At 38.3% G+C, this 13,556-nt stretch overlaps 5 protein-coding genes across 6 annotated transcripts in view; 3 read left to right on the top strand and 2 right to left on the bottom strand.

Annotated features, from left to right (window-relative positions):
* LOC118746328 (CTL-like protein 1) overlaps nt 1-13,556 on the top strand; it is a 46,799-nt gene that overhangs the window by 23,815 nt on the left and 9,428 nt on the right. The gene's annotated exons all lie outside the window — the stretch shown is intronic.
* Nucleotides 119-7,228, bottom strand: LOC118746326 (mediator of RNA polymerase II transcription subunit 14). Its single transcript, XM_036480176.1, has 15 exons — nt 6,700-7,228; nt 6,369-6,501; nt 6,001-6,300; nt 5,799-5,931; nt 5,207-5,710; nt 4,926-5,133; nt 4,669-4,828; nt 4,344-4,602; nt 4,010-4,275; nt 3,625-3,943; nt 3,174-3,478; nt 2,907-3,098; nt 1,128-2,369; nt 769-1,038; nt 119-709 (listed from the first exon to the last, which is right to left on the bottom strand). The coding sequence occupies exons 1-15, from the start codon at nt 6,864-6,866 to the stop codon at nt 566-568; spliced, it is 4,602 nt and encodes a 1,533-aa protein (XP_036336069.1). The 5' UTR covers nt 6,867-7,228; the 3' UTR covers nt 119-565.
* Nucleotides 8,713-11,269, top strand: LOC118746329 (phosphatidylserine lipase ABHD16A). Its single transcript, XM_036480178.1, has 10 exons — nt 8,713-8,964; nt 9,041-9,094; nt 9,167-9,477; nt 9,542-9,699; nt 9,770-9,928; nt 9,991-10,253; nt 10,303-10,484; nt 10,539-10,681; nt 10,744-10,868; nt 10,924-11,269. Exons 1-10 carry the CDS (start codon nt 8,905-8,907, stop codon nt 11,032-11,034), a joined length of 1,566 nt encoding a protein of 521 aa, XP_036336071.1. The 5' UTR covers nt 8,713-8,904; the 3' UTR covers nt 11,035-11,269.
* LOC118746333 lies at nt 11,318-12,900 on the top strand. The gene is made up of 5 exons (XM_036480187.1): nt 11,318-11,535; nt 11,596-11,872; nt 11,953-12,058; nt 12,531-12,645; nt 12,762-12,900. Exons 1-5 carry the CDS (start codon nt 11,416-11,418, stop codon nt 12,897-12,899), a joined length of 756 nt encoding a protein of 251 aa, XP_036336080.1. The 5' UTR covers nt 11,318-11,415; the 3' UTR covers nt 12,900.
* LOC118746332 (zinc finger matrin-type protein 2) lies at nt 12,378-13,556 on the bottom strand (the record flags this gene model as incomplete). Of its 2 annotated transcripts, XM_036480186.1 has the most annotated exon segments (3): nt 12,378-12,869; nt 12,934-13,427; nt 13,539-13,556. In XM_036480186.1, coding segments are annotated over 2 exon segments (497 nt in total), but the record flags the coding sequence as incomplete, so codon positions are not given.

Raw genomic sequence — 13,556 nt, 5'->3', positions numbered from 1 at the left:
AACAAGAACAAAGGCAACAATAAATATAAAAATATGGACATACTTACGACAGGTTTTTTGGGAAATAATTGGGCTCAATGCAACAATATTTGTGTGTATACATGTATATTTAATACACAAATGTGATTCTTTTATTAATACAATCATCTAAAGTTAGCGCTTTAATTTTGCGCATAGTGACAAAAAAACTGTATATACATATGTATCAGCGTTTGATATATTTACGCAAATTCAATAAAAGTTATGTTTCCGAACATTTAATTTATATAATTAATATTTGCATTTTACGGTTGATACAAATTTTCTTCACTACGCTACAAATCAAACGCTTTGCATGTAACAAATTGATCGTTTCTGATATATTCAAAATATAAATTTAATTTTAACCCACACGACACGGTTAGGTTTTGAAAAAATGCTATGATGTAGAAGCTGGTTGATTAATTAGTGTCCCGTCTGTTTTGTTTTCAAAGTACTCGATTAATGATCATTGCATATTAGGATTGCCGCCAGCACTGCCAGCACAGTTGTTATTCTTGTTTACCGTGCGGCGTTTGCGCCTTCATCACTGTGGACCTTGATTTTGTGCCATTTGCGGGTAACCGGGACCCACCGGCGATGGACCCATTTGTCCCATTTGTTGCATGGGCGAGTGCATCATCGGATTTGGGCTAGAACCGACCACTTGTCCTACTGGTGGACCAATATTCTAGAATAAAAAAATAATAACATAGTATGAGATACCTAAAAATAAAAGTGAAAACCAACCTGATTGGGTGGTGGCACATCGTTGGGTAATTGAAGATTGGTTAGCAATTCCAGTACAGCTGGAAATAGAGAACACTGGCCATGCTGAACACCGAATTCAGTGAAACGCCGCAGCGATGCGCTCACAGCATTCATCGCTGGTGATTGCACTTGTTCGCGTCGCTCAACCAGCTGTGTAATATTCGAAGTTAGATCGTAAACCATAGGCAACAACAAAGATGGGCTATCTTTCCATTCTTTTCCTTTGTATGGAATGCGCGTGATTTGCAGCTAAAAGATGTAATTGTTTTAAACATTCGGTAACCACTACTTATTTGACATTTTTTGTAAACTCTTGTATTCTTATAAATATTACTTACGAAAAAGAGAATCTTCAGTTTGCAAATATATATGCCTGGTGTACCAATAGGTATAATAGCTGCCGAAGGTGGCACACGCATGCAGAATTGCAATGCCCACTTTAATTGGTCCCCCATTACCTCAGGTTTCAGATCGAGCCGCATAATTTGCACAAAATCTTTGAGCACCTGCCCTGGACAACTGAGTACGCGACAGTAGGCTGTCATAGCGTTTGGTCGATAGGGAGGCGACACTACGCGCAAATCAAAGAACTGTTCCAATACTAGCAAATCATCAGCACTTAGTTGGAATGGTTGCTTGCCATCGGGCGTAGGTGGTGTAGGCAAGTGCTGTGCCTTCAAATGCAATGATTCCATGTGCATCTGGTTCAACATAACCTGAAATTGTAGGCCGTCTACTTTAAACAACACCATTCCCGGCTCATTGGAATTGAGTGGTGTGATAGATTCATCACCCTGAATATGACGCTGTAGCATGCGGCGCATAAAAACGCAACCCAAGAAACGTTCCAGCGGACTTATTTCCGGGCCGGTAATATCTTTGCTGGGATGTGGACTTGGCCGGCACAGTGTTTCCAGCGCTTCATGCGTCAGAATCGTGGGCACGGCACCAGCCCATGAGCGATTCGAGGGCACACGCGACATTGTTGATGTTGTGCCGGCATTAGTGCCACTTCCTCCGCTTGGTTTATGTTCCGGACTTTGTCCAGGACGTGGTGATGGCCGTGGCATACTGGGCGAACCCGGCCAATTCGTGTTAGCTGGCGACATTGCAGTAAATGGTGAGTCCTGATGTCCTTGCATATATAGCGTATTCGGGCCAGGGCTATGCACCATGTGTGGACTTGGTTGGGGATTTAGCGGTGACGATGGCATAAGGCCACCGGGTGACGGGTGCGGCATGTGGTGTGCAGGCGGCGATGTTAAGTTGTAATTTGGATGGTTTTGGCTGCTACCACCACCACTGCCAGCCGATGGATGTGGACTTGCTGGCGTATGGGGATTTGAGCTGGATGGTGGTGTATGTGGTGTGGGAAAACGCAATCCGCTATCACGAGGCGATTGGGGACCACGCATGCCGCCACTGGTAAATGGTGATGAGCCGCCAGTACCTGCGCCAGATACACTGCCAGGACCACTGTAACTGTCCTCCATACCCAAAGGCGAAGGTGGATTATCATCTTCACTTTGTGAGCGCCCACGATAAACGGCATTTTCATCGACATGTTTCAAAAGAAAGCCCTGCAAAGAAAAATGTAAATATTTAGTGTAAGTTTTAAATTCAAATAAATACATATGTATCTCCCAGGGTACAATAAGTACAGGTATTGTCTTCCCAGAGAGCGCATATTCCGATCTGCCTTATCATCATTCCTGCCCATACTAAAAGGTTTACTGCTAGGAAAAAGGATATTTCCGTACCCCATATACCATATAATATATTATGTCCACGTGTTTTTTCAAATAAATCTTCTGGCAGAGAACTTATGTATTTAATTTGCAAAAGCCGAAAAAAGCATTTACTTAGTAAATAAATTCAAAATTTGTATGGCTCCCTTTAATTTTAAACGTTTTTTCTTTAGTTTTTGAAAAATTATAAAAATTTAATTGGGCAAAAACAAAAAGCAAAGCCAAATAAAAGTAAAGAATCAACATTGAACTGCGTCAAATTGAAAATAAGGGAGCACGAATTTCGATGTGAAGCATAACTCTCTGGGATGGCAATACCTGTAATAATTGTACCATGTGTATATGCTATATACGTGCTAAATTACTCACTTTCAATCCCTGAATAGGTGTAAATTCGTCGATTAGATTGCGATCAAAACGAGAGTATGCGCCGTCTCTAATCGATACTAGACGGCCGCTGCGCATGCGTATCTCCAGACAATAAATAGCTTGATATGCCAACCGTATGAGACATGGCGATTGTGGGAGTATACAGAATGACAAAATTGGTACTTGGGGGCGCTGAATGTATAATAAATAGAAAACAATTTAAAAATGCATATGCTTCTGAACAGAACATGAGCAATATATACGTACTGGAATGCCAAGCAAGGGTATTATAGGCAGCTTGGCAATCGAACTCAGCGGATTATAGGTTTCATGCAATATTTGTACAACTTGTGTAAGATTGTGCTGGCGATTCAAATGCGAAGCTAACTGATCTCGCATCATAGAATGTGCATTCACTGCCGATATGCCGCCAACGTAAATAAGACGAAAACCATTCGACTGAGCACACCAATAAATATTACAAGTGACTTCTTTTTTTGGACCATAACCCAGCAGCAGATTCATGTAGTTGTACGACTTTACACTCACCATATCAGAAAGGTTTAGACGCTCTAAAAAAAATCATAGTTTTGTTACATTAAAATCTTCATATGCTAACGTAGACTAGCTACCGAGAAGAATGTTTTTTTTTTTATTTTTTGTTAAAAAGTACTAAAAAGCGTAAAAATATATAATTTGTGTAAAAATGTTTACTTACTATTCTTTACATGCTCGGAGAAGTTAAACACTAATGTGTATAGGTAAACAATCTTTGACCAGTCACGCAATAAATCATCTACTGTTTTGACAAAATCGTGGTTTGCCTGCTCATATGTCAAATAGACAGTTCTCCGATTTCCCTGCTCTTTTTGATGAGTGCTTTGTAAAGGAGTACTGTAAAAGACAAACTCCACACCCCAATTTCGTATCTGATTAGATTTGTTCATTTGTGAACGAACGGAAATCGAGAGCAAACGCTTCATGAGATCATTCCAAACAATTTTTTCAATAGTTGGTAATGACGTACCAGTTGGATTCTAATATATATAATAATCGTTTGATTAATTGCATGGACATAGTTCTTTTATTACGGAAATAGTTACCTTTTGATCTACTGGTGGTTGAACCGGCATGGGTAATGAAAGTATTTTTAGCACCAAAGATGTAGCGTTAGCTTCGACTTGCAAGCCGCTATTTGGTATTTCACGTCTCGACAATTCCTGTGCTAGATTCAAAAATGGTATCTTTTCATCGCACATCGCAATAACGTGCGCTAGTTCTGGTATAAAATAGGCTGGATAAATTGTCTTTTGCTGCTTGGCAGGTGGTCCAAGTTCACTATTTGATTTACGCTTGTGTGGTGGCAGTTCTATATGCGAAATAAAAAGAGAATAATATGAGTAAAATGGAGTCTAAAAATCTCTTTAAAGTTATTACCATCCACATCCGTGCCTGGGCCATGTGTGGCAACAAAAGTATCAAACTCGATTAGACGCAACAGCTTCGTGTATACTTTTGGTACTTCAGCGCTTACAGTTGGGGGATGGGGAGGAGGATTCGAACTGGAAACCAAACGCGTATTTTGTGATTCCTCTGCAGTAATATCAGTCTCAGTAGTTTGATATGCGACAAAACCCAAATGAAATGTGTATTCCATTTCATTTGGCGTATTGGGTTTTTCCTTTAACTGAACCACCTAAAAGAAGAAAATTTTTATTTTTTGTGAGCTCAAGCAATATGTATTTAGTGTACTGCCACCTACAATTATAACATTGGGATGCCGATGCAATTTAACATAAATTTTGTGTCTTCCGGGTTGCATAAGCGGATTATCGGGCAACGTTAGAAAGGGTAACGTCTCCGTTGTAGCCGCTGGTAAATGCTGTAAAGTTTTTTCGCAACGACGATGAGTTATCCAAAATCTACACAAATAATATATGGTTACTCGTATTTAGGGTAAGTTTATTTACATGGGCTTGTGTACATTTATTACATATTTTTATAAAAACTTTTATTTACCTTAGTTCGGACATAATTTGCTGTAATTTACTTCTATCGCCGTTCAAGCAAGTTTGCATTTCGGGCATAATTGGGCAGTCCAGATGCTTTGGCACGTGGCACCTTAACATGCCGGTGTGCGTATCAATGGTTATATGTACTTGTTCAGCTCGCAAGCACGGAGTGAGTACAGGCACTGTCAAAATTGCTGGCGTTCCTTGTAGATTAACTGTCAATAGTAATTTGTATGAGAAATTATTACTGTCCATGTGTAATGGAAAGTTTGACGTATTTACACTCACAATCAACGTCTTTTAAAAATGATTGGAATTCTAATTTAAGATCGTTGAGCCGTGACACAGAACGTATATATACAGTATACACAATTAGACGTTCCATAGAAAGATGATCAGATCTTACAGCACGATCAGCTACCTCTGCAGACTCTTTTGCGCCCAACGATGGCACATGTACCACAGCGAGTGGTCGCCCAATTTCATTAGGGTCTGATTGCACCGTCAGACGATAACCCAACTCAGACTTTGGATCTTTACTGGTGAGTTCGCGCCAATATGAAACAGTTATTTTCACACCTGGTATATATTCTTCAACGTTAATATTGTCATCCAAACGCTCATAGCTGAGACGTAGAGTTTGTGTGTAAAGTACTTCAAGCTGCAGAGATTGACAAAAATAGTGCAAACAGTTATAGACCTCGCTTAGTGCATTTGAATTTTCTACTAAGCGCGCCTGAATGAGCTGGTGAATATAATTAACTTGAAGTTGATGCACCAATGCCTTGCCATCTGATAAACATTCGCAAAAAAAGCAAAATAAAATAATAAATTCAGTGGTGTATTATATAATGAGTCCACAGAAGATGTATGTACTTACCGCCAGTTTCTTTGTCCTCTACTAATATGTCTATATCCAAAAGCCTCCATGGCACGTTGCTGCCATCACCCATAACTGTCAACGACACATTGAATTCATGTTTAATTTCAAACGTTACACGTCCATTTTTGATCTATTAGGAAAAAAGTATTTTCATCAAGGGTATTATTCATAATTATTGCATATATTGTATTGAATTTACTTTAAATTCCCTCATTTGTGGCAGCAGTTTGCCCGTAACTAAGCGGTGTTGTATCACTTGATTTAGTCTTAAAAGTGTCTGTTTCTTTTCTGCTGGCGTTATGGGATCTGGTGGTACAATGCGTTCGCGTATACAAGTGGGAAGGCGATTGTAGGTGCCAGTAGTCAGAACTTCTACAGCTGCAGGAATATGAAAGTTTGGCAGACGAGCGCGGATTAACGTTTCACGTGACATACGCGCCAACATATCCGCAGTTTCTATGAATAGCATATTTTGCTTGTCCAGGAAGCTCATGATATTCTATAGAAGAGTATAATAATTGTAAAAGGAAGCAACGTAAAGCTTAATATTTACGTATTTGTACATACCGCGGATTTGTCCACCTTGGAAACAGAGTTAGCCCATTTTACCAAAGCAATAAGACGTATAAACAGCTGGCGAGTTCGCGCCGAAAAATTGTAAATCTCAATTTTTCGTTCCATGTCAGTTTTACGGGGTAACCTGTGTTTATGGTAATATATAAAAAAAAAAAATACTTTTATTCTTAGGGCTTCCAGCATATCGGTGTTCGTAAATTCATACATGTATTTTTATATACAGTTATGCGGATATTTAGCAATAGTTAAGTATTTACGGGAATACTTCCTACGGTACAATATGGAACTTATCATATAAGTATGTATGTACATATTTACTTACAATTCTGCGAGCACTGTGAGATCATGGTAAGTCCTCTGAATTATAAAATCAATTAGAACAGCAAGTGAGATTGTGTTCATACGGGGGCCACCCTCCTGCCCTGAAGGCAGGTATCCGGTCATTGGTCCTTGAAATTTACCTTCCAAGGGCTGAGGAGCCGGTGCCATATTGTGGCGAGCGTGTCTCGCACGGCCTTGAGCAGTGCTTTATAGTTTTTAAATTTACACTTTTGTTAAATCTTTGAGAAACGTAGCGTTATATATAAAGATTGTGAAACTAAAAACAGCTTTTAACAACTTGTCCAATATTTTTCAGGGGTCAATAGAGAAATTGTGGGGCAGAAAAAAAATCCAGCATATTCAGCAAACATTTGTGCTAGATCACCTTACTAATGTTCAAATTTTAACACAAAATATACACAAACTGGAGTTTTTTTACTAAAATCTATATAAATTATATATTTTTCGATCACAGCAAGAAATCGGAACAATTTTCACAAGACGCGACACGCTGAAATGTCAATAAATTTTGCTGTCATGTTTATTGGCTGATTACTGTTGTCAAAATAATAAGCTTACAACAGGTTTACACTTGTATTAAAATAAACATGATTATTACTGTCAAATTTGAGCAGCAGCTTCCGCTGCCACAAATCAAAACGGAGTTAAGGGCCGTTTACATACGGCTTTCCTCGCTTTGCTTGACAGTTCGAAATATAACAACAAAGGCAAAGAACATAGTGACGCGACAAAGAGATCGACAAGAGGGAAGTTTGAGAGCACCCTCTGCGACATCGTTTAATGGTGTACCAAGTAAGGGCATAGCATTAATCCATCCAAAACCGCCATCGTTCCATTTACTAGGAAAAGAGCCCTACTGGGCATCAGGGACATTACTTTGGATGGGGACGTGTCCGACGACAGCGCTGGAAGTGGTCCTTGAACTCGAGCCCTTTTATATAAGCATACTCAGTTTTGCCAAAGGGGAATATGGAAGAGGCAAGGTCATTTCCTCCAAGATCATGGCGAAGCTAGGGGCCTCGCTCCCGCTAGCTTTGCTTCCGAGGGATGACATATGTATATCTATAGTTTTTGAAAAGAAGTTTAAAATTAAGTTAAGCAGTAAAGCATCCTGGAGTACCTCCGCCCTCGATAGACTCCTTCACGATAGTACTGGGACTGGAAACTCTGGACCCAGGACCAGGATATCCATTCCTATGGGGAAATACGCGAGCATATTTCAAGCAGAAGTCTGTGTGAAGAATGAAGCGGCGGACTAACTCGCAAGAGAGGCGGTAGCCAATACTCCAGTTTGTTCTGAGACCTTCCTGTGAGTGGGTCCCAGGACCAGGGAGGATAGGAACAATATGAAGGACTTGAACTGGCATAGTTTGGTAGTAATGCGTCAGGCAAAAAGCCTGCTATAACAAGAAGAGATTCAAGAGATTAATTAGCCTTCCGAAAGAGAAGCTGAGAATATTACCAGGTTTTCTTACTGGACACTGCAGACTAAGAGGGCATCTATATAAGCTGGGGATACGATCAAATGACCTCTGCCGGTTTTGCGACGTTTCCAGTGAAATACCACTATACATCCTCATCGAGTGTGATGCCGTCAGCAAAAGACGTGAGAGGAGTGTAGGCTCAATGTGGCCACAGCAGGAGCGCATTCACTCGCTATCCCCGAATAAGCTATGGAACTTCTGAGGGATCTAGGCTCGGAGGAAGTATTGTGAAGAGCAGAGGGCACAGTAGATCATTAGTCGCAGTGCATACTATCTATCTATCTATCTAAGCTCCAAAATAAGGATAATCGTGTCACCTACATGAACTAGCTTCCACTAGTTTTTAATGTCGTCTTAATGCCTGGCCGTTTTCATTGTTGGTGGAATGACTAGGCTCGTTTAAGGTATAAGTACCGACGTAAAATCTGTTTAGGATGGTGTGATTATGAAAGATTTTATAAATTGAAACGTGGCAGCCCTAACTTCATCAGCTGGAAGTTTGTCGGTTTCATCACAAATTTTCGACCCCCTTCGTTGTCGTTTGACAACCATTTCTGGTTTTCACTTGCGACGCACCTTGGGCTATATTATCCATTGAAATTGATAGTTTGTGCTCGCTGCAGTAGTGTTTTTACTAATTGAATATTTGATAGTGAATTTAGGTATTTTGAAATAACCTCTGACCCCAGATTTTTATAGCAATGGGCTTTTTGAGTTATGTGTTTGGACCGAAATTATATCAGGAGTATGGGTTGGATAAGGTATACATACGTATGGATATAAAAAATATTTTGCAACAATATTATAACTAAAAATTATTTATATCGTTTTCTATAGAAACTTTACGAACCAGGTGGCTTGGAACGCTTTGGTGATCAAATTTTATCCACGGTAATTTACATACACAACTAGTTTATTGGACGGTTAAACTACCACAATACTCAAAAATGATTTTGCTTACAGCTCTCTTTGATGTGGAACATTAGCTATTATACATCTCCGCTTATAGTAACTTTCTTGTACAGAAGAGGCTACTTGATTGCCGATTCCATTTCATCATTTTTCAAGTTCACCACTAGTATTGGTATCATTGTCGTCATATCGTTATGTATTCGCGGTTTAGGTCGCTCTCAATCAAGGTCGTATGTAAAAATGATCAAGGCTATCGAGTTGTCCAAGTTATCCAACTCTGATGAAGCCAAGCGAGCTATTCGGAAATTCGACTTTGATTTTCGTTCATGGCAGGTAGACTTTGATGCAAGTAGCTTGCAAAGGTGAGAAAATTAAAAATTCTTTGTAGCGAAAAAAGTAATGGAACTCATTTTCTAACTTCTTTAGCGATGAGAAGAAAAGACAATTAGCTACAAGCAGCCGCGACCCTCGCCAATTTAGATTTGCTACATTACCATGCAAACTAGCCGCATATGTGGCCATACACACATTTGGTATACGCATGATTTATCCCGGATATATAAAGATTTTACAATATTACATGCGTAAGTTGAAAGTTTATACCATTCCCTATGAAAAAATATGATTTTCTAATTAAATTTCTTAATAATACAGATGCATTCTTGGTTGAAGGACGGTCCAAATTGGTTGATGAGCACAATGCTGTGCGTAACAAAATAAAAACGGTAGATCACAATGAAATCGATAGCATTTTCGTAGACAATCGTCAAAATGGAAATGCAAACGGAGATACCCTAGTTATTTGTTCTGAAGGTGAAAATCACTTATAGTATGTCTGATTTGATTAAACAATTAGTTGATTTTAATTAAAAAAGGAAATGCCGCTTACTATGAAGTCGGTATAATGGGCACACCGTTGGCGTTAAAGTATTCTGTACTAGGATGGAATCATCCGGGTTTCGCAGGCAGTTCTGGTGCTCCATATCCAGATCAAGATAAAAATGCCATCGATGCCGTTGTGCAATTCGCTATTCACCATCTTGGTTTCGCCGTCGAAGACATTATTTTATATGGCTGGAGTATTGGTGGAGTTAGCGCTTTATGGGCTTCGAATCTCTATCCAGATGTAAAGGGAGTGGTAAGACAAATTCCTCTATGATATCGACAAATCTTAAATTTGTGCGCAGATTTTAGATGCAACATTTGATGACGTGTTGTATCTTGCGCAGTCGCGCATGCCCGAGAGCTTGGCCGGTATAGTGAAGCTTGGTATAAGGGAATATTGTAATTTAAATAATGTAGAATCTATACAAAATTACAATGGACCAATACTACTGATACGGCGGACCGAGGACGAAATCATTTCCGAGTATATTAAATGATATACAAATATTATGTTATCATAATTGGATTCTATTTTTAGCGATAATCGCATTGAATCTAACCGTGGAAACTACTTGGTTATAACTCTACTTAAGTATCGTTATCCGTTGATATTTAAGACGGCACAATTGGCACGGATTAAGAACATTTTGTCGCGCCCTGTAGAAACAAAGAACTTTTCATGTAAGCACGCAAGTTAATTTTCTATTTGATATATTTTTTTAACTATTAATTCCTCCTTTCAGTAACAAATGATGACCTTTGCATGTCCCGTCTCATAACATACGCTTCTGATCAGGGTAAATCGTTTCCGATGTTGATTGGTGAAGATTACACAGAAGAAACTCGAGATCAAATGGCCGAATTTTTAGTAAGCACCTTCTATAAGCCATCATTACAGATAATTAACTAAAATGTATTTTCAGCTGCGAAAACATTTTCGTGATTACAAATCTACACATTGTACACCGTTGCCTAGAGATTACTTTGACATTCCATGGGACATTCCCATTGAAAGTGGCTTTGTATTTACCTAAATCGGTTTAATAATATGAGGTAGCTGTGACTGTCATTAGTTGTACACTAAGCAAAGCTGTACTAATATTCGTTGGCGATTGATAATAGATATTTGAAGTTCTATTTCCGTTTATGATATATGGAATGCATTTAGATTTAATTTGATTGTAATTAATAAAAATATTTCAACACTTGTTTGGGACACTGTATTGAAAAATGACATTGAATAATAAAATGAGTAAATAAGAACATAAACAGTAGAAAAGAGTTGAATAACAAAATCCAAGAAAATTAAAAAATAACAGCTGAAAACTTTAAAAGTCGTTTTATAGCAGATAATCTATATTTTATATGCTGCGTATTTTTTCGAAACTCGTTTTAAATTTTATAAATTTCATATAATGCGTACCAGAAATGTGTGCTCGTGGATTGTTCTCCTTTCGCTAGTGTCATTTGCAGATTGCTTCTGGGGTGATAGTGTTATTCGAGACATGATAAATAGTTTTTCTAGTGTTGCAGAGGTACAAAAATTTATTTTGCCTTCTGGAAGTTCTAAATTTAAATATTAAGGTAATTTTCAGGACGATGAATGTGATCAACCCGATTTGTGCAATGAGATGCAAATTATGTTGCATTTGGCTTGTATACGGGTGACGAGTCCGGAACGCATATTACTTTTATTGACATGGGACTCTGTAGACAACACGTGTAACAGCACACACCGGGTTTTGGGTCACATAAACGACACACTCACAGATTGTGTGCCGTCACCTACAACCAATCTCTATATGCGGCTGTATCGTGCACTAGAATTCTTTGACGAACAAATTTGCGGCAGAGCCGAAACCAAGTCGAAACGTTGGTAAACTGACATGGTCTCCATCTATGAGCTTACTCTGTTTAAAAACTATACTCAAAACTTTCTATTTGAAATCCAGATTTGGAAAATTATCGCAGTTGTATATCAGAACTCCGCGACGACTTGATTGATTGCGAGGGTCCGGCAGATTGGTTTGAAAAACGAAGTAAGGCGTATGTATGCAGGTGAGGCTTGTTAAATAATTAATACGTTAATTTAATACATACATACATATTAGACTGCTGTAAGACACAAAGTGCGCCATGTTGGTGAAAGAAATCAAAGTTAGAAAAATTTTGAATACATAGATGTATGTATAATTTTGCTATCATTGTGACTTAATAACGTTTCAATCAGAACTTTATTTGAACTTGAGCCTAGTTTTTTTTATATAATTTTAAATTTTTAGAAGTTATATAGCTCCTATTCTGGTGGTGAAAACCATATCTCGTAAGAATTCTCCTTTTTAACCCTAAATAACAAATTTAAGCTTAAAAACACAAGTGGCTGATATAAATTTTTTATTGGAAGCGTACTTAATTTTAAGTTCTACTATGTACCCTCACGTAATATGAGTTTATATACATAAATGAAAAATCAAAAGATAAAAGAATCATATATATTAATGTCTTTAGTTCATTATTTAATATACTCCAGGCAATTTACCGAAATAATCAACTGTGACTACATAAGAACAGCTCTGCTCTGTGGTCTTAAGCCTGCGCGTATGTTGCGAAGTTTTGCAGCCGAAATTATAAACAAAGCGTTAGTGGTAAGCCGTCTAAATTATATACATACACGCATATCTTCATTCGTAAATGTACATATTTTCTAAAATATATTCAGTTTTATTTTCTGATAAAAAAAACTTTCCTGCAATCTCTACAGTCCAAGTGTCCAGTATCATCGTCATTACCTCATGTGAATAACCCGATGTCAGGCGCTGCCAGCCGAATGCTTCCAAGACTTTTCCCCGTTCATATTTTTATATTTTTTCTAGCATTTATGTTACAATGTTTGATGTAATAACAACTATTTATTATAAATATAAAATGATTACCAATGTGGTTTTTTTCTAAGAGTTCTTTTTCGATCCACCAAATCCGGAAAATCCCATAATGGCAGCCATATCATCGGACAGTTCACCTGTGAATAAATCGTCATTTGCTTTTCTCTTGCGTTCTTTCCGCTTTTCTTTTCGATGTTCCTTGTAACGTTCTTCTTCCTCCTTGGCTTCACGTAGTCGGCGTTCCAGTTCATAATCCTTTTGTTTTTCTTCCATCTTTTTTTTATTCGCCTGGAAACGCTCTTTCACTTGATCGACCGTACTGCGCTCCACTTTCATTGACATGCCCAGATTGCGTTGATGCTTTTTTCCATTAATATGATCAAGAAAATTGATCGAATCTTTGACGACACAATCGCATACATTGCAATAGTATCCGCCAGATTGTGAGGTAGGTGTGTTCTTATTAATGACTACACTTTTGCCTAGTTTACTGTCGAGATCCACTTTATAGTCACGTCGCTTCAGGTTCTCTCGTTGTACAGGTTCTGGAAGTGGGCAACACAAATTTGTACATTAAATAAGTTTAGTTTTAAGTTAAGAATGGAACGCCCATATTTTTTTGCAAATACCATGGCGTTATATGTAGGAAATCTAACCTTCATCTTTTTGATTAG

This window comes from Rhagoletis pomonella, unplaced genomic scaffold, assembly GCF_013731165.1.
Source record: "Rhagoletis pomonella isolate Grant_MI unplaced genomic scaffold, Rhpom_1.0 Rhpom_scaffold_00010, whole genome shotgun sequence".
NCBI classification, from domain to species: Eukaryota; Metazoa; Arthropoda; class Insecta; order Diptera; family Tephritidae; genus Rhagoletis; species Rhagoletis pomonella.
Note: the sequence above shows the minus strand (reverse complement) of the source record. Positions and strands in the feature narration are given on the sequence as shown.

Coding starts and splice junctions, on each gene's coding strand:
- LOC118746326 (XM_036480176.1), bottom strand. CDS start 6,866: ATGGCACCGGCTCCTCAGCCCTTGGAAGGTAAATTTCAAGGACCAATG. Junction 2,370..2,906: donor CACCTATTCAGGGATTGAAA/GTGAGTAATTTA, acceptor TTTTCTTTGCAG/GGCTTTCTTTTGAAACATGT. Junction 710..768: donor ATGTGCCACCACCCAATCAG/GTTGGTTTTCAC, acceptor TTTTTATTCTAG/AATATTGGTCCACCAGTAGG.
- LOC118746329 (XM_036480178.1), top strand. CDS start 8,905: ATGGGCTTTTTGAGTTATGTGTTTGGACCGAAATTATATCAGGAGTAT. Junction 10,254..10,302: donor ATCCAGATGTAAAGGGAGTG/GTAAGACAAATT, acceptor ATTTGTGCGCAG/ATTTTAGATGCAACATTTGA. Junction 10,682..10,743: donor AGAAACAAAGAACTTTTCAT/GTAAGCACGCAA, acceptor TCCTCCTTTCAG/TAACAAATGATGACCTTTGC.
- LOC118746333 (XM_036480187.1), top strand. CDS start 11,416: ATGCGTACCAGAAATGTGTGCTCGTGGATTGTTCTCCTTTCGCTAGTG. Junction 11,536..11,595: donor GTTTTTCTAGTGTTGCAGAG/GTACAAAAATTT, acceptor GGTAATTTTCAG/GACGATGAATGTGATCAACC. Junction 11,873..11,952: donor AGCCGAAACCAAGTCGAAAC/GTTGGTAAACTG, acceptor TTTGAAATCCAG/ATTTGGAAAATTATCGCAGT.